Source organism: Quercus lobata, chromosome 3 (assembly GCF_001633185.2).
Source record: "Quercus lobata isolate SW786 chromosome 3, ValleyOak3.0 Primary Assembly, whole genome shotgun sequence".
NCBI classification, from domain to species: domain Eukaryota; kingdom Viridiplantae; phylum Streptophyta; class Magnoliopsida; order Fagales; family Fagaceae; genus Quercus; species Quercus lobata.
In genome coordinates, this window is record NC_044906.1 from 30,486,511 (window position 1) to 30,512,378 (window position 25,868).

The 25,868-nt window shown below is 35.8% G+C and overlaps 2 protein-coding genes across 12 annotated transcripts in view; one reads left to right on the forward strand and one right to left on the reverse strand.

The window, feature by feature from the left end:
* The window catches only part of LOC115981466 (exportin-4), a 34,412-nt gene extending 15,122 nt beyond the window's left edge, over nt 1–19,290 (forward strand). For 4 of the 11 annotated variants that reach the window (XM_031103617.1, XM_031103618.1, XM_031103619.1 and 1 more), the window contains 17 exons: nt 1,717–1,821; nt 3,386–3,459; nt 4,220–4,295; nt 5,082–5,303; nt 12,125–12,196; nt 13,658–13,729; nt 13,808–13,872; nt 13,970–14,072; nt 14,161–14,292; nt 15,196–15,339; nt 16,687–16,794; nt 16,890–16,940; nt 17,057–17,134; nt 17,215–17,328; nt 17,700–17,896; nt 18,303–18,372; nt 18,857–19,290. In XM_031103617.1, the coding sequence (XP_030959477.1) occupies nt 1,717–1,821; nt 3,386–3,459; nt 4,220–4,295; nt 5,082–5,303; nt 12,125–12,196; nt 13,658–13,729; nt 13,808–13,872; nt 13,970–14,072; nt 14,161–14,292; nt 15,196–15,339; nt 16,687–16,794; nt 16,890–16,940; nt 17,057–17,134; nt 17,215–17,328; nt 17,700–17,896; nt 18,303–18,372; nt 18,857–19,045 (1,872 nt within the window). In that variant the 3' untranslated portion in view covers nt 19,046–19,290. Of the gene's footprint in view, nt 1–1,716; nt 1,822–3,385; nt 3,460–3,801; nt 3,970–4,219; nt 4,296–5,081; nt 5,304–12,124; nt 12,197–13,657; nt 13,730–13,807; nt 13,873–13,969; nt 14,073–14,149; nt 14,293–14,423; nt 14,509–15,195; nt 15,340–16,686; nt 16,795–16,889; nt 16,941–17,056; nt 17,135–17,214; nt 17,329–17,699; nt 17,897–18,302; nt 18,373–18,856 lie in introns of those variants that run through there. The other 7 variants (XM_031103621.1, XM_031103625.1, XM_031103623.1 and 4 more) reach the window with 7 other exon arrangements.
* Nucleotides 19,291–22,137: 2,847 nt separating this feature from the next.
* On the reverse strand, nt 22,138–25,650 carry LOC115979627. Its single transcript, XM_031101685.1, has 4 exons — nt 25,522–25,650; nt 24,520–24,747; nt 22,989–23,139; nt 22,138–22,812 (listed from the first exon to the last, which is right to left on the reverse strand). The coding sequence occupies exons 1-4, from the start codon at nt 25,573–25,575 to the stop codon at nt 22,322–22,324; spliced, it is 924 nt and encodes a 307-aa protein (XP_030957545.1). The 5' UTR covers nt 25,576–25,650; the 3' UTR covers nt 22,138–22,321.
* Between the last annotated feature and the right edge of the window lie 218 nt (nt 25,651–25,868).

Below are 25,868 nucleotides of genomic sequence, written 5' to 3' on the forward strand. Positions count from 1 at the left end.
CTGTTGTGGATTGCGGTATCATATGAAAATTTTGACTTTTGTTCTTGAAAAGTTTTATTTACCTAATTTTCTGATATGGCATTGAGTCTCTTAGGCAAAAAGTTCTTTATTTGTACATTTTATTCTCTTCCAATGTAGTTTATGTCACTCTTTAAAATGCCCATTCATAGTGCTAATAGATTGGAGAATCTCCAAAGAGATTTAGTATGGGGATATTAGGAAATTCCATTTAACAGATTGGGAGACAGTTTGTTCTCCTTTGAAGGAGGGAGGATTGGGGATTTGTATGTTGAGAAATTTCAATCAAGCCTTGTTAGGGAAATGGTTGTGGAGGTTTGGGGTTGGAAAATATATCTTTGGAGGTATAATTTATATGTACTAAATGTGGAGAATCATGGGGTGTGGAGGTTAGGGGTTCACATGGGGCAAGTCTTTGGAAATCTATTCGAGGAGGTTGGATTAGTCAGGGGACAGTTTGCCAGTTCCATTTTGGTATGATTTTTGGTGTAGCTTGTCTTAAAGATGTATTTTCGGATTTATTTTGAATTGCAGATAAGAACACGTAATAGCTTCTTATTTGAGTGATGGGTGAAGTTGGAACCCTCAGTTTAGCTGGTCAATCCAAGATTGGGAATTGGAATTTGTGGATTCCTTATTTGATTTATTGTATTTTAATCTTGTTAAATTACCGATTGTTCCAAAAGCTTAAACTATTAGGAAATAGTGAATTTAATTATTTAACTGTAATTCTAATACTCCCTCCACGTGTGGCCCTAAACTCACCCTTAATAAGTAGGACCAACATATGGGATTTTTAACATTTTAAATGGGAGGTAGAGTGAAGAAAATGATTGAACTCAAGATCTCTTGCTCTGATACCATGGTAATCACTGATACCATGTTAGATTATTGATTGTTCCAACAGCTTAAGCTGTTAGGAAATGGTAAATTGAATCATGTAACCATAATTCTAACAAATCTCCCTTCAAGACAACTTGGGAAGATCAAATATCTTGGAGACCTTAAAAGGCAGGAAAATTCAAAGTCGCTCAAACTACAATGCATTGAGGGGTCCTACTGGGATTATTTTTCCTTGGAGAACTATATGGAGTGTAAAGGTGCCTGAAAGGTGTTTTGTTTGCATGGACAGCAGCAACGTTGGGAAAAATTTTAATGGTGGGTTAGGAAAAGGAATATTTGATTATTAATTGGTATTGTATGCACAAGAACAGTGGGGAGGAGTCAAATGAGCACCTTATTCTTCACTACGGGTGGTGAGGGATATTTGATCATTCTTGTTGTTTTCTATGTGGGATATCATGGGTTATGTTAAAAATGGTGATTCAGTTGTTAGGTTGTTGGAAAGGGAGCTTTCATTGTCTTAGATATTTGAAAATTTCGACTACTGTTCCTTGTGTGTATTGTGGAAAATTTGGCGTGAGAGAAATAGCAGAACATTCAATTTTAAATGCCCAAACCATGTCATCAAGCAGTCCATGTTAAGAATGTATGACTGGTCAATTAATCTAGGCAATCTTCCCTAATGTACTCTTTTAGAATTTCTAAACAATTTATATTTGAGGGTGTAATTTCTTACTGAGTGGTTTGATACATATTTCATGTACATTTATTATCCTCTCTGAATGAAATTGATATACTTATAAAAAAATTTGTAGACCTTTTGCTCATCTCTCAAGCTATCCACTTCATTTGTAGGGCAGGGGCATTATTGATCCAACAGAAACTTTGGAAGAAGTTTATTCACTTTTACTGATTGCTGGGCATGTACTTGCTGATGAAGGGGAGGGAGAAACACCCCTGGTAACTGGTTAATCTCTGCTTATTTCTAAACTTTTCTGTTGCCAATAGTCCAATATGGAATTTTCTGATTACTTTGTCCATTCACAAGTTTTTCTGTTAGCGCATGCAGTTTATTTTGCATATATATAATAAAAGTACTGCTTTATTAGTCAGATGTAATATGATTTATTGTGCTGAAAAATGCTGGTTGCTCTATAGATAAATAGTTTATGAATTACCATTTACAGATAACTAGCCGAAATCCCATGTGATGTGCAGTGCGTTTTGATAGATTTTGTAAGAAATTATTTATGTCCCATTGATTTCATGAATACTATTATTGTTTGTCACAGTTAATCTATGAGGTTTTCTACTAAAACTAAATTTAAACTAAATACATTGGAGGAAAATTCCTCTAATTCATGCAATCAAGAAATGTCACCAAATTACACAATTCACATTGTCACCTACAAACCTGTTGGTTCCTAGGTGTCTTTCTTGTATGATTTATGATTTATATATCAATTAACTATAAAAACTTCTAGAATTTCATGATACAACAACAGAAAAAATAATGTCATAGTGATGTAATAATATCACAATTTAATCTCTAAATTTTAATTGAATTAAAAGCAGTCAAAAACAAATCCTTACCAAGTATATGCATCATACGGAAAACCAAAAATATAAATTGGCACATAATATGAAAAAAAAAAAAAGCCTAAATACATTACAACGCTACATAAGTAAAAACGTATACATAAAATCTAAACAAAATATTTAAGACGAACATAATATTTTGAAAATTAATATACCTCTCAGAAAGAAAACCAAAGATATTGTGAGAAAAATTATGGAAGTTTAATTTTTAAGTCCAATGGAAATGTGGATTTATATTGGACAAATGTGGAGGCAAATAATATTTACCTAATTCATTGAATCCGACAGTTAGTCTTGTGCAGAAAATTGAAAAGTTTTCTTAATTCCTACATTTCCCATGACTTTTTAGATCCATCCGTATCTATTCAAAGCATAAGTTATAAATGTATACAAATTTTTGCCTTCTCCCATAAAAAAAATACATTGAAATAAATGTATTTGCCATTACTTAATAGTTTGACATAAATGCTAAATGTAGATGAGGTGGAAGCCTAAATGAAAAGAATGTTATACAATGTGCCACTTGGCAGAACCTCATGCTTTCCCACATGAGGTCTTTGCTTTTATATATATTGATTTGTGGTCAACTGCTGTAATTTCATGCATTAAAGCCCCTCACCTGATATTGTTGATTTTAAATCTGAATTGTTGATGGAATTTTATGTCTAATATATGTTATAGCTGCACTTTTTGGAAAATTATCTACTCTGTAAAGGCAAAAGTTCTGTTTTAGCATAATTGTTTCATTATGTTTTGGTTTTATTTTTTTTATGTAGTGCCTTTTTTCAAATATCAGCATGTCAGTTTGTCTTAGATGCAATTCAAGCATACTTTTTGTTATGGGCTATGTGGCATTTTTGTATCTAAAATCAGTTGATTTGTGATAACAAATTCTAATTTATTGCTTATGCTACATTATATTCAGGTTCCATATGCTATTCAAACCTACTTTACTAACAACATTGGAGCAGATGAACATCCTGTCATTGTACTTTCTAGGCAAGTATTTTGTTTTCTTTCTATGACTGCACTAGTGGACTTGTTTATTCTGACTAGCTGTAAAGTTCAATATAGCTTGCAACTTCTCGTTGTTCTTGATATCACACAATCAGAAGATAAAAATAACTTAAAAATAAAAGAGAAAACAAAATAATCAGCTTGCTTGCCTAATCCTGATTCATATAGAAGATTTACAAGTTACATTTGTTCATGAATAAGAAGAGAGATAAGGAAAGGGGGAGCTGTTTTTTCTATATCCAATATTCACCTCACCCTAATCCATTCCGCATATAGAAGATCTAAAAAAAAAAAAAATCACAAAGATTATTCTGATATTGACAGCTGGTGGGGACACTTGAACTTCTAACCATTCTTTCGGAGGAAAAAATTCCATTTGAACCAGAGTACATTGGCGGAAAGAGGCATTATATGGAAATCTCTTGGCATGTTTTAATTGTCAAGATGGATGTGGGTGCATTCGAATTTTTGACATGTTTTTGAAATTTGGCCATCCTTTGGATATGTATTATAACGTGATTACCAGTAAGCTTTCATTGCAAACCTATTATTATATAATTTATATTACTCACATTGTGCTACTTCATAGTGTTTTTACCATGCCTCCTAGCACACCATTATTAGAAATCACTAGTTGAAAATTAAGAAATTTATGATTTTCCTAAATACTAGGCTTGTTATTGTCTCTTCTCCTTTTCAAACATGCAGTAATTAATTTGTGTTGCCTTACCATTTGATGCAGCTCAATTATAGGGTTTGCTGAGCAGTGTTTAGATCCAAAAATGAGAGCATCTGTTTTCAGTCCTCGACTCTTGGAGGTAGCTTATTAATTTCATGTCCTTTTTGCCCCATACTACGTTGTGTATTAAACTTCTCAACAAAATATCACATTTTATTAGTTAAGTTCTATGGCTATGTATTCTTTGCAAACTATAGTTGTAAAGTGAGCAATTAGATTGGATATGAGCAAACTATAGTTGTAAAGTGAGCAATTAGATTGGATATGAGCAAACTATAGTTGTAAAGTGAGCAATTAGATTGGATTCATATCCAATCTAATTGCTCACTTTACAAAGAATCCAATCTAATTGCTCACTTTACAACTATAGTTTGCAAAGAATACATAGCCATAGAACTTAACTAATAAAATGTGATATTTTGTTGAGAAGTTTAATACATAAACATGTATAGCATCCTTACTTAACGTGAAACATGTCAACTCTTGCTTTACTTGAGCTGGCATAAATGTGTATGTGTCAACACATAAACATGTATAGCATCCTTACTTAACGTGAAACATGTCAACTCTTGCTTTACTTGAGCTGGCATAAATGTGTTTGTGTGGTTGACATAACTTTTGTTTTGTCTAAGCACTTCCTATGACAGAAAATGCACTTTGTGTTTCAAGAACTGAATCAAATTTGGTCAAATACCAATGATTTCTAAGTCCTTTTATTACCTATTAAATGGTTGATTACTTCTTCTGTACAAAGTAATTTTATACTGGAATAATAGGCTGTTTTGAGTGTGGTCCTCTTTGAACATTTGCTAGTTGTTTCTGGCCATTCTCTTGGTTCAAGTAATTGTATTAATGCCTTGTGTAGGCTGTTATATGGTTCTTTGCAAGATGGTCCCGTACATATCTTATGAACCCTGAAGAAGTAAGAGAGACTCACAGTCAGGATCATCAGCTCCAGTCTCAACAGTTGAGAAAAGGTTTACATAGTTTTTTCAGGGAGCATAATCAAGGAAAACTTGTGCTTGACATTATTGTTCGTGTATCCGTCACAACGCTATTGTCCTATCCTGGGGAGAAGGATTTGCAGGTATAACTTACAGAGTCACATTTACTTTGACATTATTTGATGTTCTACAATTGTCAAACATTTTCTTTATTCTCCTGATCCTCAAGTGTATTCTTATTTACACATTCTTACACAATGCTTATTTTGGTCCTGGTCTCTCTTTTTCTTTTTTCTTTTTTTAATTAAAAAATGATTTTTTAGTGGTTTATATTCATATTATATGTAAAGTTTTCTTAGTTTTTTTTTTTTTTTTTTAATCACTCTGGCAGTAAAATACTATTTATAAATGTGTTTACAAATTTTTAAATCTATAGGTAAAGTTTTGTAGAATATAACTTAATTTTTTTTTTTTTATAGATAATAAGAGTTTTATTGATGAAAAAGAACAATGCGTTTACGATTGTAAACTCACTGCCTGTGAAACAAATACAATCAAATCATAAGGAAAGTCTAATAGAGATAAGGAAATCAGACAAGGAACTACAATGCATAAGACCCCAAATACGAGACCACTCAAACAAAGTCCTAGCAAGCAAGTTCTTCAACATATCTATAGGTCTCTCAACGTCCTCAAAAGTTTGGGCATTGCGTTCCTTCCATACTAACCACATAAGGCATGCTAGTACCAGATTCCAAACCTTTGAAGAGTAAGTTCCCAACCAATTTCTCCAAGCAAAAAGAAGAGAAATAATAGTATCTGGCATCATCCACTGAACCCCAAACATAATAAGGACCTCACTCCACAAAGCAGATGCAAAATTACAATGAAGCAAAAGGTGATCCACAGTTTCCTCATCACACCTACATAGACAACACCAGTTAACAAGGGGCAAGTTCTTCTTAACAAGGTTATCTATTGTGAGAATCCCACCCCTAGCAGCAGTCCATAAAAAGAAAGATACCCTTTTAGGTACCTTTACACACCAAATGCTCTGCTAAGGGAAAGAAATAGAAGGGGCTTTCAATAAAGCAATATAAAAGGATCGCACATCAAAAACACCACTGCAATTCAACTGCCAAATCAAGATATCCTCACCCTCCCCACTAGGAATCCTGGCAGAGACATGCTCATAGAAAGAATAAAATCTCCTCAACTCCCATTCATTAAAATTGCGACGGAAAAGGAAGTTCCAACTACTACCTCCCCCATCTGGTGCAAAAATAACCATGTCAGAAATCAGAGCTTCCTGAACCACAGCACAGACAAACAATTCCGGATATAATTCTTTCAAAGGAATAGGACCACTCCAAGGGTCGTTTCAAAACCGAATACGATTGCCCTCTCCCGCTGCATACACCATATGACCGAAAAAATTGTCTGCACCTTTCCTAATATTCTTCCATAACCCACAACCATGAGTCCCTCTCACAACTCTAGTGCATCAACCTCCACTACCCTCTCCATATTTGGTGGCTATTACTTGACGCCATAAATGGGTAGCTTCCTTCCCAAACTGCCAAAGTCACTTCCCAAGTAGAGCTTGGTTAAAAAGCCCAATCTTCCAAATCCCCAAATCCCGTTATCTCCACCGGCCAAACAACCTTATCCCAAGCAACAAGCGGATATCTGAAAACTTCATTAGAACTCCCCCACAGGAAATTCCTCTAAATCCTCTCTAGTCTGTCTGCTATGTGTTGCGGAATTGTAAACAGCGATAGATAATAAGTTGGGAGACTCGACAAAGTACTCTTCAATAAAGTAAGCCTACCTCCTTTAGACAAATACAACCGCTTCCAACCAGCGAGCTTTTTCTCCACCCTTTCTAAAATAGGATTCCAAATCGAAGCATCCTTAAAATGAGCCCCAAGAGGTATTCCCAAATAAGACATAGACAAACGACCAATCTTACAGCATAGAATACGAGCCAAAGCATCCAAATTCCCAACCTCACCAACTGGCACAATTTCACTCTTGCCAACATTTACTTTTAAGCATGTAATAGCTTCAAAAAAGATCAACACCATCCGTATATATAATAATTGTTCCCTAGATGCATCACAGAAAAGAATAGTATCATCAGCAAACAGAAGATGAGAAATATGCAAACCTCCTCGCGCATTGGGGCTTGCTTGGAACCCCCTAAGAAAGTCACCCTCTTTTGTCCTCCTCAATAACCTACTCAGCACCTCCATCACCAACAAGAACAAAAGAGGAGATAAAGGATCTACTTGACGAAGACCACGTGAGCTACCAAAAAAGCCAGCCGGGGACCCATTAATAAGCATTGAGAAACAAACTGTAGTGATACAGGCCTTCATCCACCTCCCCCACTTGTCCCCAAAACCCATCATCTTCATAAGGTAAAACAAAGCATTCCAATTTACATGATCATAAGCCTTCTCTATATCCAACTTAATAATCACACCCGGAACACCACTCTTCAATCTACTATCCAAATATTCATTTGCTGTAAGAATAGAGTCAAGAATCTATCTTCCCCCTACAAAGGCATTCTGGGAGTTGGATATAAGTTTGTCCAATACACTTCGAAGCTTATAAGCCAACACTTTTGACAGAAGTTTGTACAAACTTCCCACAAGGCTAATGAGCCGAAAATCTTTAATATTGACAGCATTAATCTTCTTAGGTATCAAACATAGAAAAGTAGCATTCAGAGATTTCTCAAAGATGCATTGGCTATGAAAGTCTGCAAAAAAAGCCATAACATCCTTTTCAATCACACACCAACACTTTTGGAAGAAAGCTATGGTAAAGCCGTCAGGACCAGGAGCCTTATCACCCTCGACCTCCCAAAGAGCCGCAATGATCTCCTCCCTATCAAATTCCCTTTCAAGAGAAAGCCTATCAGACTCATCCAAACTAGCAAAATCTAACCCATCAACAGTGGGCCTCCAATCCTTAGGTTCTTGATAAAGATTCTTATAAAACCCCACCACTTGATCCTGAATATTTGATTCAGCTTCATACATAATGCCATCAACCTCCACACCCCTCATGGTATTAGCTCGTCTATGTGAATTAGCAAGCCTGTGGAAAAACCTAGTGTTATTGTCCCCCTCCTTTAAGAACAAAGCCCTTGATTTCTGCCTCCAAGAAATCTCCTCCAAAGAAGCTAAAGATTCGATCTCTGCCTTAATCTCTATTTTTCTTGCTTTATCTACCGTAGTCAGCACTTGCAAACCTTCTTTCATATCCAGATCTAACAGCTCAGATAACAAACATTTTTTTCTAAAATGCACATCTCCAAAAACATGTTTATTCCAACACTTCAAGTCTATTTTAAGAGTCTTGAATTTACATGCTAGAACATAACTAGGGGATCCCACAAAATGATAACTGTTCCACCAGCACCTAACTCGATCCACAAAACCCTCCACTTTAAGCCACATATTCTCAAATTTAAAGGGCCTTTTCCCCCTTGCCATGCCTCCTGCCTCCTGCCTCCACTAGAATAGGACAATGATCAGAAACCACACGAGGGAGAGGCCTTTGAATCACATCCAAGAAGTGTTCCTCCCAATCAGCTGAAACCAAAACTCTATCTATATGAGACATAGCAGGGTTCGCTGAATCTCTAAACCACGTATACTCACCCCCGACCAAAGGAAGATCAACCAAAAAATTCCTCTCTTTAAAGTCCAAAAAATTGAACATGGCTAGACTAAACGAATTACAACCAAGATGCTCTGCCGGGTATCTAATAATGTTTGAAGACAAGGAGCGTTCAATGCCTGATCTCAAGCTTCTTCTTTTTTGGAACCTTACTTGATTGGTTCTCTATGTGGAGAAACCATCCTTTTTCTTCTATTTTGGATTTACTTGATTTTTGTAATGTTCGTTTTTGATTTGTTCACCCTTGTATACTCCCTGGGTACTTGGGTGTCTCTCTCTTTTTGATATCAATGAACCTTTATTACTTATCAAAAAAAAAAAAAAATGTTGAAATCACCTAAAAACACACCAATTTGAACTCCATCTCACTCTCACTATCAAGCTCTGCCCATAAAGCATCCCTCAAACCGGCATCATTTGGGCCATAAACTCCCGTACATATCCAAACAAAACCATCTGCCACCCCCTTCAACAAGATCGAAACAGAAAAGTTACCCACCACACAATCAATTTTCTCATACACCCTTGTGTCCCAGATCACAAGAATACCTCCCGCTATGTGAATGGCATCTAAAGCCACCCAATCTACATAAGAGCTGCCCCAAAGACTTTTCACAGCAGCAGAATTGGTACAGTCCAGTTTGGTTTCCTGAAAACACACAACCTCACACTTCCATTCCTTGAGTAAGTTCTTCACAGTATCCCTCTTATGAGGATTGTTAAATCCTCTTACATTCCAAGATAAAAGTCTCAAATTCATGGACAACCATCAAAACCCAACCCACTGAACTTCACAATCTCCTTGGTTCGTTTACCAGCTTGACCATCATAATTAACTGTAGAAATTAAATCCTATAATTCCCTCATACCTTTTGTAGAGGAAGAAGTAGTGCGAAGAAGGCTACCTGCTGCAGCTTGTTTCTCTCACACTTTCTCAAGTCATTGAAAAAATTCAACACACTGCCTCTCACAGGAATCTATGGGGAAACCCACCCACTTACTGAAGCCCTTAACCTTCTTACTTGCCCAAGCCGAAGGTTCCAAATCATCCTCCACAAAGATGTCAACTGGATCATCTTCCACTGTTATTAACACCAAACCCCCATTAGGATCCCATTGAGCCAAGGTACATATTCCATCAATTGCCGCTCCTCCTCATACCTATCCGACTTCGTGGGATTTACCGAGTTCAACAATAGTAACTCTTCTTCAAAAGAATCCGAAACCAACTCAGAAGTAGGAGAAAACTTGTTTTGTTCCAGTAAAGGCTGATGGCAAGACACCTCGGCCCTCTTTACTGGTGTCGTCAAACACCCCGCCACAGCATCAGGGAAGCTGGGATGACCAACGGAATTCGAAACATACGAAATCTCCACAGCCCCATTGATCGGACAGTCCGTCATTGGGTCGTCGGCAATTGAGACAGTGGAAGGAACCCCCACCTCAGCGCCGCTGCCTATACAACCCATCGGAGCAAAAACCTCTTGCCCTGCCCTCTCGGGACCTCCATCGGAAGTTAATAGAGCCCCTCCCATCTCGCCGGTACAACCTGTCGGAACAAAAACCTCCTACACCACCGTATTGGAACCTCCATCGGAAGTTGGAAGATCCCCTCCCATCTCGCCAGTACCTAGCATTGACTTCTTGGCACTGACATGGGAGCCCGATCCTTCACCTCGCTCACAAGATCGTGACAAGCCTTGTGATTTCAAGTGGGTTAAGTCACCGGTATGATTCTGCTTATTTTTGGCCAGAAGTTCATCTTGGGCTTGTTTAATAGGCCCACCATGTGCTTTCTTAACAGGCCCGAGTTCAATAGGTGTTATAACATCCTTAACAGACTTGGGCTGAACAAAATTGGCCCACTTCACCACACGTTGGCCCCTTCCTTCAAGATCAACAGATATGTTTAAAGAAAAATGGGCCTTAGTCCACTTAAAAGTAGATGCACGCATTGGCCGTCCAAATACAAGGTGAGTTGAGATATTTGTTTTTGGAATAAAATCAAATCCCCCAAATCCCTCCTTTCATTTAACGTGCCAACAAGTTTAGGAAACTGCTTCTCCAAATCTAAATCACTTCCTAATTTCACGTGACCATTAATATCTTTCCAAACTTGGTTCCTTGGAATACCGGTGGGTTTTGCAAACCTACCATCGCCAGCAACCACCTCCTTTCTCGGCCTAGAAACAAGTTTTCCCAAGAAAAAATCACTTAACTTCCTTTCAAGAAAAGCCCAGCCACCCTTACGAAAACCTTCTGGAACACGCAAACAACCACGTCTAGCCCCATTATGATACTCAGATATTTCCACAAAACAACCACCCTTATTCAGCCTACTAGAGCACTCCAAAATTTTATAGTTCTCATGAAACCGTTTGAAAAAATGTTGCTTGCTAAAATCCCAACGGCATAACTCTACCAAGCATGCAATGATCCAGTCCAAGCTTGATCTACCAACCCGGATAGAACCATGGTACCTGCCCCATTTTTCTGTAATAGAATAAGAATCCATACGTCCTCCGTCAAAAGCCAAGAAGAAGGCCTTTGTGTCAATGCGAAAAAAAAGCAGATTTCCCCCATTCCCCATGTGAAGGTGAAGGCTTGGTTTGTGAAGAAGGTGGCAGTCTTAGGAGGATTAAGGTTCAAAGGGGGTAAGGATGGTTGGGTTGGCGTGTGGTGGGGTATGTACTGACCAAACTGACTTGGCCAATAACAAGGCTGTTGGAAAGGGATTTGAGGAGGCGGGAAGAAATAGTGAAGGTTGGGGAAGTTAACGAAAGGTGGATTGGCTTGTGCATGGATAAGTGGTGGTGGGAATTGTTGTGGTCTAGAGGAGAGGTGGGGCGGAGGGGGGATGGTGGGAACACTCATGGGGTTAAAATCTAATTGCATCATTTAATATTTGACATAACTTCTGGAAAATATTTTATCAATCTTGAGTTATTGTGTCAATGTATTATATATTACATACCTGTTTGAGTTATACATGGAGTTTAGTGGTAATGGCATCCTTTGTGGTGCCCCCATGTCTGTGGTTTGAACTTCACCTTCTCCTTCCCCCACTATCTAAAACAAATCCTGTTTGATGAGTTATACATGTTCCCTTGTTTCTGATATTGGAAAATGTCTAGACTCTATCTTACATCATGATTTTAAATGATTAAAATGGTGGACTTAAAAATGAAAAATCAATTTCAGGTCTTTAATTTTTCTGCCTGAAAAATATATCTGTTGTCATATATTTTTTTTTGTATTTTTTTGACAGGCAATTACATGTTATCAGCTTCTTCATGCACTTGTTCGGGAAAAACATATTTGTGTTCACCTTGTTTCCTTGGTAAGTCAAATATCTGCCTGTATGTTTATATATATGAAAACTTACAGCCTGTGTCATTACATCCAGTTGACAGCCTTTCTGAGATCTGTCAAACAAGTAAACCCTGAACAATCACAACAACAAAGCCATAGAAACCACACAAGGCAAGGAAAAAAAAAACCTGTAATTGATTCTAATAATTATTTAGTTATATTGAGCATTTGAGGGAACTTTTGCATGCTTGTTATGAAACCGCATGTAGATACAGAAATCACTGCTTTTAATTTGTGGAATATTTTTCCGATATGTGCGTGTGAGTGACAAACCTATAACTGTTTATCGTTTGGGAAGCAAACACTGAAGTTGCAGTCTCTTTTTTAATTTTCCTGTTACTCAGTTATATCATATGCAGTTTTTCTGATGGTGCTGTCCTGGCCTAGGTATGTTAGGTAAAATTTTCAAGGTTCTTGTGCTAACCTTGGTTCACTGTTTGCTGTGGGCCATACTACTTTCTCTTTATGGTTTGCTCCTCATGCACATTCATATGAAAAAGTTGGATGCTGTTCAGGGCTTGTTTTGTAACCTTGGACTCTGGGTTTGGGGTCATAAATTTTTAATATTGGGATTATTTTCATTGTCCCTTGACTGATACCTATGAACTACATCCTACTATTTATGAAATGTGGGAGTCAGGATTCCTACCCCCATAGATGGAAAGCTGGTGTTTTTTGCTACTCATCTTGACTCAGTAAGACTACGAATTCTTAACATTTACAAGGCAGGTAAAAATTGTGTGGATACTTTTAAAAAATAACCAATTTGCAAAAGTGGTTAATCAACTTTCAGGTGCACCTGCAACATACTAGTCAAATTTGAAAATCTTGTCAATTAAGGATTTTAAATTTAAATTGGATGAAGTGATCAAACATCAACCATATTGTTAACACAAGGGTTATGCTGGCTTCATGAGAATCTAAACTTAAGGAATGGTTTTTTGAAAAAAATTGATAAAAAATTTGAATTTGGTGCAAGGGGAAAAGTTTCAAGGAGGAGATTTTGGAGGGCTCTTGGTCCCCATCACATCTCTATGCCTAGAGTCTGTGCTTCTTTTAGAAGTCTAGTTGATCATCTTGAAGCAAAAATCTTGACAAACTTAGTCAATGTAAAATATAAAAGATTTGAGTTTGGCTGGCTTATTATTCCCATCTAAGTAAGCACCATATGTATCTTGTTTTACATGCACGTTGTAATTCCTATGCATTTTGGAATGACATGGATTTCTATTCATGGAAAATCATTTATTCTTTTGGAGTCTGCAACCCTCAGTGATTGGAGCTCTCTTTGAATCAGCTTGCCCTTAATGTAATACCTTGATTTATAATAAGGAGAAAAAAAAAAATTACAAATATATTTGTTTCATTTTTCAGTATGTAAAAAATCAATATGAGTTATTTTGTTTTAAGTTCCTGATATATTCTGTAGGATTCATGGCGCAACCTAGCAAATGCTTTTGCTAATGAAAAGAGTTTGTTCTTGTTGGATCTTGCTCATCAGGTAAGAACCTCATATGTTTTGACCCAGTGAGTTACTTATTCTTCAATTTGTGTAACCACAATTCTTTCCCTGTTGAAGCGTTCACTTGCACAAACACTTGTTCATTCAGCTTCTGGCTTGATAAATTCAGAGGCATCAAACCAGTGAGTTCCATTATAGGTTTCCATCCACTTATGTATTATTCATCTGCAGAGTTTATGTGATTATGTACAGCCTAATTTTTGTGTATTAATCATAAAGGTACGTAAGGGGTCTCATGGGTCATATGGCAACATATCTAGGGGAATTATCTAGCAAGAATGACTTAAAAAGTGTTGCTCAACAACCAGATATTATACTTTTGGTAAGGACAGGAAACTTTTTTAATGCTTATGTTGTTTTCATTTGTGAAGAACAATAATTGTTTTTATAACATCACAGACATCCTGTAGGTCAGTTGCGTGTTGGAACGGCTTCGTGGAGTGGCAAGTGCCTCAGAACCTCGAACACAGAAGGCAATTTATGAGTTGGGTTTCTCTGTAATGAACCCTATTCTGGTTCTTCTTGAAGTTTACAAACATGAGGTATAGATTGTATTCTCTTTTCTCTGTGTTTTCTTTATGATAAGTCAACTTTTCAGCATGCTTATAATCTTTCTCAAACTAATATTTCCTTAACACTTATCATGAAATATATCGCGCTGCTATCTATGCAGTTTACAGGAAGATAAATGCATTTTACAATGAATATTTGTGATAGGGAAGTACAATTTTTTTTTTTATATTTTAATTTAGTTATATTTAATTTTGAAAGTCAATTATATTTATTTTAGGTCTTATTAGTTAATTAGGTTATTTTTATTTTTATTTAGGTTAAGGTTAAGGTTATTTTTGTAATTCAATAATTGGGTTTTCCAAAGTCATTTAGAATTAGGTCTCCCTAAGTCATAAGAATTAAAATTATTTTTTTTCCCTACTTGTCTATATAAACAAAATATTGTACTCCTATGGAGACAGTTTACAGTTTGCTTGATTAATGATAATTAAAATTTCTTTCAGAAATTTTCCAATGGTTTGGTGTTGACTCCATCTAACAACCCTATGTGCTAACTACTAGGTTTTCTTTCCAACTTGATGCTAACTCCAAGCAACCTAGGTGCTGAATCCTAGGTTATTTTTATTGTTTTTGTGTCAATTTGATATCCGTAAAAAATCATGAATATTTGGATCGCTCATGTATGTGTTGTTTGCATTCGTACCTACCTGCTGAATTTTTCTTAAACATGGTGCCACCAACACTAGCTGGATTCTACTTTCTCAGAGATTGTGGTTTACTGCCTTATATTTTCTACTTGCAAGTTTTCAATTTTTAGCACTCAAAATTGGACCACATCCACTTTTTTTTGTTAAGGTTTAATCTGTAATCAACTGTATGCTTCTGAAATTTAGGGGTTCACTCATCTATTCTGACCTATAATCGTTGCTTAGTCTGCAGTTGTTTATCTGCTACTTAAATTCGTTGTTGCCTGGGTAAATGGACAAATTAGTTATCTAGAAGCACACGAAACGGCAATAGTTGTTGACTTCTGCATGCGTTTGCTTCAGCTCTACTCATCCCACAATATAGGCAAGGTAAATCTTTGCCCTCCCTATTTTCCTTCTCTCATGAGGACTGATTATGCTAGTCAAAGAAAAAATGTTTATCAGTGATGTGCGTGTGTGTGTCATAATGTAACCCATCTATTTAGGTTGTTCTAATTAGAACAATCTTTCTACACAGGAAAATCTTTTCGTGATTTTATCCCATGTGTGTTTGTATGAATATGGCTGTGGATGATGATGGCAAAAATTTTTATAAGATGGACGACAAACCTGATTTTATGCAAATAAAAGCCTATGGATATCTAGAATAGACTCGTGGGAAAGCGGGAGGGTAAACGCATTACGAATTAACATTTTAGGATATATTCCCTCTGAAAGGCAGTATGTGGTTCAACCGATGGGAAATATAATAGAAAAGCATGATGACCAGGTTTCAGTCCCAGATTCTGCCTGAAAAATTACCTCCAACATTGGAGGTTAACTGGTCGGTTTGTTTTTTTGATAATTATATTGGTTATTGAACTAGCAGTCAGTCTGTGAAGGTTATGAAGGATTTTAAAAAATATTAAAATAAAGCACGCATGATGTTAATCTTGAAAGCTCCATCTGATCAGGAAAATAACACAGTAATGCAGAGAATAAAAATTAGAATGCTTACAAAAGTAAGCTGTCCTTACAAGCAATTCCTTCTAATTGCCTTTCCTTTTAAAGATCCAATGAACCCTATCTTTCATTCTACTATTGACATCAAGAAGGGATTTAGTCCTTTTAAGAACAATGAAATCTCAGAAACTTGTAGCAAAGATGAAAAGGAAAAACTTGATACGAACTGTTCAAAATTGTGCGTCTTGGGTAAGGATTCATGCAATAGTGATGTATGATGTCCAATAGAATTTGCACTTTCATGTTACTGGGATAAATAACAGCCAAATAATCGATTTTAATACCTCTTCTGCTTCTGAATTTCCCAAAGGCGAAGGGAATGTGTTGCAACATTAACATTTGGGATCAAAGTCATCTTAAAAATTGTTTGACTTTATTGTTCACCGTTCTTTTCCAATTTTTTAATATGTTAAGAAAGTATTAAACTGGGAAAACGTTGTAGCTTGTTACTGTTATACTTGAATGTTTAATTATGTTCTGGAATTCATTGCTTTACCATTGTGGGTTGGAAATTATTTCTCTACTATTGTAATTGTTTTTATTGTTTTTGCTTACAGTGAATGAATTAGTACATAATCATTATTGTTGCCATGTCTTTCTTACTTTTCTCTTAATGTAAATGGTTCATTTCATATTATTGTGTTAATATGATGTTGGGTTTACACTACTGATGTATTATTTTCTTTTGAATTTTTTTCTTCACTGTTTTTCTAGATATCGGTAAGTCTTTCGAGCAGCTTACTTAGTGAGGCAAAGACCGAGAAGTATAAGGACTTGCGTGCTCTTCTTCAACTCCTTTCAAGCCTCTGTTCAAAAGATATGGTATATGTTTTTTAGTTTTTATTTTCAATTTTGAAAATGGGATCGTTTACTTCTAGGTTTTAGATGACCTTATTTATACGTGATGAATATTGCAGGTTGATTTTTCATCAGATTCTATTGAGACACAGGGCACAAATATATCTCAGGTAATTCCATTTTGCAGTTACTCTATAGAAATTCCATAGATAGCAAGCATTTAATGTGTTTTCCATCAAAAGAGGCAAACAAACAAACAAAAATTCCTAATTTATCGGTGTTTCAGGTTGTATATTTTGGTCTTCACATAGTTACCCCTCTGATATCATTGGATCTGCTGAAATACCCCAAGCTTTGTCATGATGTAAGAATTACTATTCATCATCAAAAAAAAGCCCTTGCTTCATTTTCGGGGAAGCTGATATATTGTACATTCTTGTGCAGTACTTTGCTCTTCTATCACATCTCTTAGAGGTTTATCCTGAAACAGTTGCACAACTAAACAGCGAAGCCTTTGCACATGTTCTTGGCACTCTAGATTTTGGTCTCCACCACCAGGTAAACAGAAGTAGCTTTGATATGCACACACGCAAACACATAAAAGAATTTGATGTCAATTGGAGTATCATACTTAGTATTGCTCTGTATATCAGCAAACTGATGTGCCATAAAATGTAAATGCATCATATTTTTATTGACTAATGTAGGCTAATGGGTGTAGAGCATCAGATAGAAAGGGGGCAGTTTCGTTTGTCCTGAGGGGGGCAGGGGGCTTCTGGGTGGCCCGGCCTGCATGGGTGTTGTCTGAATTACCCATTGCATATGATTTGACGTTTTCTTACACACAATTTTTTGCCTAGCCTTCTTTAAAAATGTAATTCATATTTGTTGTACTTTGTGGTTGACCTTTTTACCTGTCAATGTTATAGGACGCAGAAATAATTGATATGTGTTTAAGATCTCTGAAAGCTCTTGCTTCCTACCACTACAAAGAGACAGCTAGTGGTAAAACAGGCTTGGGCTTACATGCTGCTGGACATAAGGATTCAGGTGGAAATTTGCAGGAAGGCATTTTGAGCCGGTTTCTTCGTTCATTACTGCAGTTACTCCTTTTTGAGGATTACAGGTGAAAGGTTCACTTTATCTATATCAAGGTTTTGTAATTGATGATGGTATATTCTTATGTCTACACACATCCATGTGCATATGTTTGCCTGCATGCACAGGACAATCCTACTGACACTAAACATGCTTCTTTTCTCCTCTCTACCAAAAATGATAAAATAAAATAAAATAAAAAAGAAGAAAGAAGAACAAGGGGATCATATCTGTACGAAAATGCTAGTGAGGGACTTTCTGTGCTCCATAGTCCATTCAACAGAAGGAGATATCCTTTTCTCCAATCTCAGTTGTAATCTCTTTTGAGAAATTATATTTACACACACACACTTATTCATGCATCCACTGTAGTAAGATGGGTTAGCCTTTTTGCTTTACTTTTCATCACATTCTTCGTGTATCTTGTGATTCAGTCCTGATCTGGTCGGCAGTGCAGCAGATGCTCTCTTTCCTTTGATCCTTTGTGAACAAGGCCTATATCAGGTATTCCCCTTGATTTCTTTGTGTGATGCTACCATTCTTTTAAATCCTCAATGTAGTTTTATGAGTTTTATAGCTCCAAATTGTATTACTTTTTAAGAATTCGTTATTTTTATACCCAATTGATTCAACTTATCCCCAATTCGGATGGAAATTTTAGTCTCTGGGTTTCTATGCTAATATTTTTCTTTGGAGTTATCTGGTACTCCCGGAAATTTTCCTGTTGGGATCCAACTTTATAGTCCCCTATATACAATTATATGTTTGCTTAACTTGCAGATATTGTATTGATTGGAGGTGGAGTTGTTTAAGCCATATCACTTCTGCCTCACTGCAATCAAAATCAATTAATTTCTCAAAGTCTGTTAAAATGAATTTTCTGTGTGAATGTTGATAAGATGATTTAGGTCCTCCCCCTTCTCTTTAGTTCCTTCTTTGTCAAAGGAATGTTCTCTTAGGGGTTGACATCAAGTTTTCTGTTTAACAGAGATTAGGCAATGAGTTGATTGAAAGGCAGGCAAATCCCACGCTCAGATCAAGGTTGGTAAATGCATTGCAGTCTCTCATAAGTGCAAATCAGCTCTCTTCTACCCTTGATCGTATAAATTACCAGAGATTCAGGAAAAATCTTCATAACTTCCTAATTGAAGTTCGTGGATTTTTGCGAACCATGTGAGACAATTGTAGTGTGAAATATGGAAAAAAAATTTTGCCCTGTTCTTGCTGTTGTTGGAATAGATATTATTTTTCAAATCAAAGGGATAACCCATTTCTCATGAGCGTTCTTGTCTTGTAATTCATGAATATTCCATTTCATTGCATTAATTACTAGTTAATTGTAAATTGTTGATAATAGAGGAGTTCCTATTTCTAACTGAATTTGTTAGACCATGTGGGAGAAATGTGGCGGACTGAAATTGGTTACATGAGTTTCTATTTTTTCTGGCCATTGGTTCTATTTTTTTTGTTATGAATTTCTCAGCCATGAATTCATTGTACGTAGCTGAATCCAACTCTTTTGAGCATTATACTATATTTTTATCAGTTTAAAATCACAGAAGTGTAATTTTATTTTTTGTCCACTTGAGCTAAATTCTCTTTATGCGGCCATATATTTTCTTATGCTGCCCATATTTTCCTTCTTGATGCTTTTGAAATTGCAATAATCAAAATTCGAGATGTTAGCTAAACCATACATGGTGCAACAGGGTACATTTTCACCACAAATGCTCTGCTTTGTGATGGTTCTAAGTATGTGTGAATCAAAGCATGCACAACACATGAATAATAATTACTATCAGCCCTTTATTACCTTAAGAAAAAGTACAATGACACCAAGTCCTCCCTTACACAACCCTCACTTGGGAAATACCCTAGTCAAAACTAGTCACAAAGGCTAACAAAGCGCACACAGTTTTTCCCAATATATATGTTGTTGATATCCTAAAAAACTGAGTATCATGCAAGAAATAGCCTTTAGTGGCAGTTGGGTAATTGTCCTATCTGACTTGTTGAACTAATAGAGGAATTGCTTTTATGGCACAACTACTTATGGGTTGGGATTGTGTCCAATGCATCCGTTGCACTAGACACGTTAGGATACGGACACGTGTCCATATCCCAAGTCTATATCCTAATGTGTGTCCACTGTTTATTTTCTTGGAACCTTTCTGTGTTGCCATCACATCAACAACGTCATTCGTAATTGCTTAGTAATAGCTCTATCATGTTACCTGTTTAGTATATGTGCGCTGTCTGTGCAAATGGTCTAGCCATACACAAGTCACGCTAACACAACTGATGGCCTGAGCACATTGAGTGTTGTGGCTATTGTGAAGGCGGCCTCCCAAATTCGGTGAAAGTCTTACTACGTCATCATAACCCATATCTAGCCCAATCAAGCTTTACCAAGCAAAGTCACAACCAAAGCTCTTTTTTTCCCCCCACATAAATCAATATGCTTTATGCCCAAGCAGCCCAACCCCTGCCTTGCTCTTACTGCACATAATCAAACCCATAACACTTATAGATTGCAACTTTCTAAAGCCCCATAAACATCTAGGAAGGATGCAAGGTAGTAATGCGTTTAATCAAGAACTCGTTAGGATTAAGATGCAAACATGCGTGCAAGGTTAGGATTAAGTTCAAGAGACTTTTCACCTAGGATAAGTGAGTTCTCACTTGTAAATACTAGGAGTGTGTTTGGCACAAGCTTTTTACATTAGTTATTTTCTTTTAGCACTAACTTTTTGCTTTTATGTATAGCTTTTTAAAACCTTACTTTTTTCCTTTTTTTCTCAATTTTCCAAAATTTTTCAAGGTACAAGTATACTTTAGCACACTTTTAGCAAAAAGTTTTCAGCAATTGTCATTGACGTCTAAGCGTTACATCTTAGCCCATTCTCTTCTAATTCCTTTTCTTCCTTCAAAATTTTATAAATTTGAATCATTGTGGGAAATTGTTGGGAATGTTTTAAATTCAACAAGCTAGCTTAAAATGACGAGCACAACATTTTCACAATAAATTCTATGTGGCAAGCTATTAATTATAGGTAAAAAAGTAATGTTAGTGGTAGGTCTAGATGATAACTAATAAAAGCTTTCCACTAGGCTTTATTGTGAAAGTGCTTTACCTATAGCACTACTATTATCCTTCTTCTACATCTAAACTACTTCTTACCATTACGGTAAAATAATCTCACAATTACACTACTTTTTAATTGTTAAGAAATTATTCACTCTTTAAAAATGAATCCTTCTTACTCTCACAAGGGGTGTGGGCCCTTGTCTAGGACCTAGGACCCATGGGAGGGCCCATACCCTAGTGAGAGGAGGAAGACTCCTTGGTAGGAGTTAATAATTTGTTGGAATGGTCAATTTATTTCTTTAAAAAATTTCATTTTTGATATTATATAAACAAATTTCCAAATGAATCTCTCAAATTATAGATAAAATAAAATAAAATAAAGTAAAAAAAAAATGTCCTTCTATTTCTAATCAAATTTCTTTTATAATTTTGGCTTTTAAATGAGTTTGAAAGCTTTAAACTGTGAGTGCACCCTACCAAAACTTGTTATTGAATCCTGAGAAATGGTCATCGGAGCCAAATTGCTTCAAGGGCCAAATCAAATCCTAATGGGGTGAAATCATTGTCTCATCATAGTGGAATGAAATAACTTCTGAGGAGAACATGTTGATTTACATGCCTCAGACACTCAATTATCGATAATTATGCTATTCTCTCTTAAACTCTATTTATTGGTTTGTCTCTTTGATTTAGTCTCTCATTTCCAAGACACACCAAACAGTTAATCACGGGTCTTTTAAATTGATATAGTTCCTTTCTCTTTAATACAAAATATAGTTTCTATTAATCATGAGAAAACAAAAATATAGATTCCTATGATATATACAAAGAAAAGCTTAAAAATGGCCATCAAATGCGAAGCACATCAACTCTAAAATGCTCAAGAGTTTTTTTATGCATTCATATATAAATTGTCCTGTTATTTCTTCATCTATCGGCCTTTATATCTTCCTTTCTTGCTTTGTGTGTGTGTGTATATATTGTTAATAACAAAAGATAGATATATATATATATATATATATAGTTAATAACAAAAGATATTGAGACAGAAGGCATGCGTCTAGCGTGAACCAAAAAATATGTAAGTGTTGAACATCAACAGATTTGATTTATGGACAATATAAACGAACAAAAACAAAACTGAAAGATACCATTTTACATTAATAATCACAAAACAATAATATACAAAGCGTTCTTGTGCATGCTAATGCATGATCGTGAGTTACCTACATAACCCAACTAGTACCAACATGATCTACACAGCAAAATGGAACCTAAAGGGAGCAGTAGTAGCATCTCAACTAGCATTGCATCTGTATGTAGAGCACTGGATGGGGAGAGATTCAATTCAAACCCAGGTGCCTTTCAAAAGGGCACTAGTAGAAGCAGTCTCTCCAAAAGTCCTGACCAAATCAGAACAAGATGCATCACTTTCTCCGTCTTGAGCTCCAAACCCAACTCCTCTTCTATGTCATCTGAAGCTGATATGAGCAAGAATTCACATCCTTCGTAGTTCAACAAGTCCGGTGGATCAGCTGGGCAGTACCGTAGTTGTCGAAACTGTCCATGGAGGTGTGCAGGAAACACAGCCTTGCGCTTGTTTTGTAGCCCTCTGAACTGGGATGTGCCATACTGATCCGGGTTCTTTATTTGTATCAGGAATGAGCCTTCCGGTTCAATGTTAAGTGACTCTTGTGGCTCATTCTTCTCATCTTGGGGTGGAAGTTCAAGCTTGTAAATCAAATGGGTGTGTGTTTTCTTTCCAGGCTTGTGCCTCAATATGCGGTAAATGCCTTCTTCCAATGCTCTTGCAGGAGAGGTTCGGTGGTGCCCTTTAGTTCTAGTATCATATTCCTCTGCAATGCAACATATTGAATTGTGTGGATAACATTGTAAATACAATTAGAATATAGTTAAATGATTAATTCACCATTTGGTAAATGGTATACATCAGAGCATGTGATCTTGAGTTTAAACCAGGTCTCCACTCTACTTCTTTTTAGGATTGGATGAAAGTTCCATTTAGGATTACCTCCTTTTAGAGCAGTCTTCACATCTTCTATATTGGTAGTAACCATCTCGACAAAACCCCAATATGGTCGACTTTTCTTGCTTGGATCTGGAAGGCTTTTCCTTCCCGTGACAATAAATCGCAATAAGGGTTGTTTCTCAATGTTCACTTCCTACAATTATATAATAATAAAAAAAAAAAAAAAAAAAAAATAAAGCAATCAATGCCAACTAGTTACCAGCTAGTTATAACTGAAATAAACATTATGAAGTATAATTTAGCCATATTTGTTGCATGATCATTTCCAATTTCAACCAAGCAAAGCAAATTGTTGATGTTTCCACTTTTGTAATACTGAAAATTATGACTTTTAAAATTAGTATATGTAAAGACTAAAAATTAAAAACAAAAATACCAACTAAGTTTACTTACCGTCTGAAAAAGTACAGTATGCTTGTAGCATCATGACAAAGCAACTACTTCTCAATTAGAAGAAATGTGAAACTTCAATTAGACAAACCACTAAGGCACATACTTCTATAAGCAATCATAAACTAATTAATTAAGAAAGTATTACACTGCCCACCTGTGAACACACATGCATATAGCAAGCAGTTTGTGGTAACACTCAAACTAATTATGGTACCTAATGAACCTCTGTCTTAATCCAAGATGTATTATGGAATTTATCAATAATTCTATTTCTCTGGGTTGTAAGAAGAAATTTGCTAATTATTATTAGCAATTACTAATTTAGGAGAGTAATGTTAAGAGATATTGCAAATTTTACAACATAGACTTCACAAACTCATAGTGTCAAATTTTAAATCCAACACAAAAAAGAAATTAATAAATTTCTTTATTATAGTGCTAATATGACACCAATCAGTCACATTCATTGTCATGTAAGTTTGTTTGCCTCGTAAAGTTTTTTAGTAAAATTGGTACCTTCAAGTATTTTCCAATTCACAATGATGGATTACAAAGTTTTCCATTCTTTATTTTTTGGGGGGTCGAAATCAAATTTTTGGGAAGAATCAGATATTAATCCCTACGTCTGGCATTAGCCCAGTTTCTTTGTTTCTAAATTAAGAAAGTACTATTGCTAGAAGGCCTTAATCTATCTTATACAAAACTACGTTCTTAAATCACCATATGATTTTCTGGACAGTGATATTATTCCTAAACACTCTTCTATAGGTTTACCACTAATATCCCTACCAGCCACTGCTGAAGTTGAGATAATTTGAAAAATGTTATTACACATTCATTATTGTATATTCCATATTCACTCTTTAGAAAATTAAAATTGTGAAATGGTAAAATAATTTCAAAATTTTAATTGAAAAAAAAAAAAAAAAAACACACACACAATTTCATTTCAGTACATGGCAGTGTGTACTGAGAGTTTGCTATTGTGTGATAATCATTACCAAATTTTTAATTCCCAGAAAGCCAGTAACTTGGGATAACATGTAATGTTGCTCCTCAAGTTTCCTGCACACACATCACATGTATCCACAAGTCTACCAATGAACAAACCGTGTCTCACCTGGCTACCATGTCCACCTTCAATTCTACTCTTTTTAGAGCCACTTTCACTCCCTTTAGACCCCTTCTTGGCTCCTTCCTTGCCTGAATCAGAGCCTTGCTTCTCTTCCACTGTCCTCTCACCGGACTCTGGCCGAAGCACAATATACAAACGTTGCACATCGTCTGCGCTGTGAGCTTCTTCTTTGTAAACTTTTGGCCTATAGAAGAAAAATATTTCACCTCTTTCCTACAATTAGCCAAAGCCAGCCAAATTTTTGTCATTACAATTTGTAAACTAACTTCAAAACATTATGTAATAAGACAAAGCAATCAAATTTGATTATTGTGTCATTTTTTTAGTAACAAATATTACACACTTTTTTTTTTTTTCAGAGAGTTTTATCCTATAGATTTATTCCTAATGAGAGGAATTATCATCAAAATGAACCTCATATCCCTTTATTGATTGTTCAATGTTCAACGATAAAAGAGTTTACTAGCTACTTCACAAACTACAGCACACAATATTACACACCTAAACAAAGGAAATATTACACACTTTTTTTTATAAGGTAATATTACACACTAAACAAAGGTAAATGCTAGTTAGGGTTATTTAGGGCATGTTTGGTAAAGAAATTTGAGTAATGTTGTTTGTATTTTTTTGATACACGTGTGGGTGAAAAAGTGTGTGAAAATACGTGTAATATTGTTTAAAAACTGAAAACATGTGTTTAAGTATGCTTACCAAACAGGCCCAATAGTCTTACACACTACAAAAGTTAACCAAAAAAAATAGAGATTACAAAATCCCGTTAGATTTTCACACGTTTACAGGTTTGAGACTTTGAGTTGTTAGTCACCATAGATTAAAATTAAATGATCAAGATTATACTGAAACTCACCTCAAAACAAAACAAATTAAGGTTGTGTAAAAGTATTGTGAAATTTTATAGTGTCCTATGTGCCCATATATATATATATAATTGTATATATAGAGATAGATATTCATCCAGCATACCTGAATTTCAACTTGTGGTTCAGTCCTAGTCTTGACCTCTTGACCCTGTCCCATTGTCTGATTGTGGTGAGAATGTGCTGTGTTGTGTTGTTTCCTTTATTGTCTGGGAAGTGGGAAGACAGTGACTTTGCTTTATTTTGATCTGGGATTGATTTTCTTGAAGTATATACAGACACGTAACAATAACAAATCGATAAACCTCGATCCCCACTATACACTTTTGTCATGCAAGATCCACGTGGTGACACCAAGGAGAATAAATCAATATAGATCGTTAATTTCTACGCAGAGGCAGTGGGTATACCTACGTCCTCTACTCAAAATGGATTTTTTTTTTTTTTTTAAGA

Bases quoted from the DNA above. Each gene is read 5' to 3' on its own strand.
- LOC115979627 (XM_031101685.1), bottom strand. From the start codon at position 25,575: ATGGGACAGGGTCAAGAGGTCAAGACTAGGACTGAACCACAAGTTGAA. The intron at 24,748-25,521 runs GTATGCTGGATG...GGCTAATTGTAG, and splicing joins AACCACAAGTTGAAATTCAG to GAAAGAGGTGAAATATTTTT. The intron at 23,140-24,519 runs GTGAGACACGGT...ATATAATTGTAG, and splicing joins AAGGTGGACATGGTAGCCAG to GAAGTGAACATTGAGAAACA.